Here is a 3,559-nt window from a genome sequence, read left to right on the forward strand (position 1 = left end):
ACAAAGCATTTTATTCCATACAGAAGAAAACATTTAAAGAACCTAAATAAACTATAATGGCTAATAACAGACACTTGAACAGACATTTTAGTTCAGATACAAGTTCAGAAAGTGATACAGTAAGTGGAACTAGTTCAAGCAGCTCCATTTCGAACCGTTCAAGGTCACCTTTGATAAGAGAACGCATAAATAACCAGGTATGTTATTAGAGACAAGGTTAATAGTTAACATTTAAATAGGAAAATGATGTTAAAAAAAGTAAGAAGTGTTACTTTACAGACAGAAAATCAACAAGAAGACCAATGGATCAACAACTCCTATCGCACACAATTGAATTTAACTGGCGGTACACATTATCGCATTATTCAAATTGGTAGACTGGGCAATTATGATGGAGGCCAAATTCTTATATCTTATGAGGATCCAAATCATGATATGAGAAGGTACAACATGTTCCTACCAGTAACTTTCAGATATATAACACGAGAAGAACTTTTAATTTTGAAAAATAGAGCAAATGACAACAATCTGTTTTTGCAAAGAAACCACAATATTGGAGATACACAAACATTAACAATATTTTGGTATGATGGAGATACTATTTCTTCTCTGTAGATTGTTTCAATAGATTTTTCCTTTTTACTGCGGTAAGTTATCTGAAAATTTGTCTGTTTCATGATTTAATCTGATACCTGTCAATGAAAGTATTTCTCTTTGTACAGAATTTGGCTACCACAAAACTGGAAACTAGCTGGATGTTTGTTGACACAAATTTGTCTAATGAAACTTTTGTCATGATGATCAGTGGTAACATGTGTTCTTCGGAGTATGAATGGTAATTGTCAACTTGTTCTTTGTTTTTGGAAATCACATTCATACACTTATGTTTCAGCCAAAGTTGATACCTTTTTATTTTCAGCAGCGTCTTCTGTAGACAAGTTAGTTCCATTTTGATCACCTAGAAACAAAGGACAGAAACACATTAAAAAATTGTCAAATGGGTCCATCTAACTTACAAAAAAGTCAATAAAGATTTGGAGTCCAAGAAGGCAATAGAACAGAAGGCAACATGCATTTTGGTTTGTTAATATATAGTAAAACTAATCCTAACATTAAAAAGTAAATCACAAAACTTATATGCATACAGACAAGTGTTTTACCTTTTCTGACAATCGCAGATATTTTTCCTTTAAAACATGTTAGGAATAGTTGTATCCAAATTAAGAAGTATGTAATTTTTGAAGAAGACTTATTTATTTGTGAATTACAATAAAATAGTTCTTAGGTTGGGAGAAACATACTTTTTAAGAAATTTTAGAGGGTAAGAGAACATTTACTATTAAAGTAACAATGAATTTAATGTTCAAAATTGTAGAGATCATTTGTATTCTATTTTGACTGTAACATCGAAACGTTTTGTAATGGACAGTACAAGTTCCTACAAAAAGAATTCACCCCAGAATATTTACCATTAAATGGACATGTCTTGTTCGAAGCTACTGCCTTGTTGTTACAAAGTCGGAATGGAAATCAAATTTTACAGACTATCAACACAAGTTTGGGACAGAGAAAGGTTTGTAGTAAAAGCCCCAAAGGGGAAGTACAAATGGTATTTAAGTTCTTTGAGTAATTAATAATAACGTCGACTGTTTGACATTGTTTCTGAAGTCTGTGAAGCAGATTCCATGGTTTGTGACAGTATCAAATTGATAGACATATCAAAATGCACTTCCTAATGTTCATGAACACAGAGCTGACATACACTTGGTAACAATAATAATCAGACTGTAATTCTTACCTTCCATCGTTGTTCCATGCTGTTGTCGCCCAACATCAACCAGTTGTTGAAAGACAAATATTTGTTCTCAGAATGGCTTGGCTTGAAAGTATCTTCCTAAGCAGTGACAGAATCCTCTTCTAATACCTGGAGAAAAAAAAAATGCGCTTTACTTAAGGCAAGAGCAATAACACGAAGATGACATAAACAGAAAAGCTTCTAATGTGATCAGAACAAGGTTAGGTAACCAAAGTACGAAACATAATCAAGACGATCAAAGGGAAAGGAAACTTGACGTAGTGCATAGGAGACACAACGCGCATGCACAGGTGGAGAGAGTATCAAGCGGTGTAATGCAAACCTTTGAAGTAACTTTCACAGAAAGGACAATCGGAAAATAGCGAGACTGACTTGCAACGGAGGAAACCGGCCAGACAAAAACAACAACAAAGGCTGCATCGCGAACGTGTCCCTCAAATTGCTTGCCCAGAGGCTTGTATGCGCCTGACAGGATGGCACAGGTAAAACCATCGGCAGAAAGCTTGAAGTCGGGGCTTTCGGCGAGGCACATTATTTTCCAGTAACGTCTTTTCCTAAGTATCGCTCTGGTGCTTGAAAATTGGTGGCACTTTCGGACGTGACCCGACTCATGCGGTCTGCTGTTCACCACCCCGTCCCTCCTTTGCCTAAGTGAAAATGTTGCTTCAGTTTTCTGGAAGATGTGCTGACAAACATCATTTCAAACGGATCACTTTCATCATTTCTACTGACATTTCGACAATGTCGTTCTTTTTGAAGTTGTCCTTAGTGTGGTTTTTGAATTTATATACTTGTTGATAGTTACACGTTACTTATAAACTTGTGGCTACAAGGAAATTGCTCGAGATTTTTCCTTGCTTTTTAGTCATGTTATAATTTTGGTGATTGGTTTCTCGGGCCCATTTTGTTCTTATTTGGTGGTGCATATTTAGGCCGAAATAACTTGGAAGTTAAAGAAATCAGAAATTGCTGACTGCAGTTACTGAAAAAAGTTGGTTGTCAATTGTGTTCGGAAAGATGTGAAGTATTCTTTAATAACTGTCTTGTATGTTATCATTTGAACAGTATAAAGTTATTTATTGATACCTTTGAATCTTACATAAATTTTGTGTTTTGATTATAAAATTGTACAGTATAAAAATTATTGAGTTTGTTTAACTGGTGGCACATTAACATAAAAGGATCTATATCTGAATCGTTTGCATCATCTTTTAACAAAGAAAGGAGTTTCAAAGAATGTACCATTGAATCTTCACAAAAATTTATAACCCATTAGAAAATGTATAACTTCTTGAGCACAGTAATCCCTTTCACTACAAGTAGACAACAACAACTTTCTAAATATTTTTTTGGAAGGCTCATTATCATTCTCTTTTGTAGTAGAAATTTTTTTGATTAGATCATTGTACTCCAAGGACTTAATTTCACACTTAGATGCATATTTTGCAATATATCTATAGACAGCATCATGATTTACAATAGCAGAAATATCCATATTCGCCCTCCATGTTTGTAAGATCCACCTATTGTGACGGTTTACATAAGGATCATTCCTTTCATACACAATTTCTTTTATAAGGTTACTATCCATAATTAATTTTGTATATTCTTCCATTTCAAAAGGAAAGTTAAATCTACATTTTAGAGTTCCTTTCTTTTGTTTTAAACAATAACCTTTTTTACATTGTGTATGCCTTTGCACAGTGTTAACAAGATTGATTTAGTCATTATCTGTATTAATTA

At 33.9% G+C, this 3,559-nt stretch overlaps 1 protein-coding gene across 1 annotated transcript; it reads right to left on the bottom strand.

The window, feature by feature from the left end:
* Positions 1 to 650: 650 nt before the first annotated feature.
* Positions 651 to 1,825, bottom strand: LOC117648608. Its single transcript, XM_034391193.1, has 2 exons — positions 1,799 to 1,825; positions 651 to 958 (listed from the first exon to the last, which is right to left on the bottom strand). Exons 1-2 carry the CDS (start codon positions 1,814 to 1,816, stop codon positions 674 to 676), a joined length of 303 nt encoding a protein of 100 aa, XP_034247084.1. The 5' UTR covers positions 1,817 to 1,825; the 3' UTR covers positions 651 to 673.
* Positions 1,826 to 3,559: the final 1,734 nt, after the last annotated feature.

This window comes from Thrips palmi, unplaced genomic scaffold (assembly GCF_012932325.1).
Source record: "Thrips palmi isolate BJ-2018 unplaced genomic scaffold, TpBJ-2018v1 HiC_scaffold_3, whole genome shotgun sequence".
Classification (NCBI taxonomy): domain Eukaryota; kingdom Metazoa; phylum Arthropoda; class Insecta; order Thysanoptera; family Thripidae; genus Thrips; species Thrips palmi.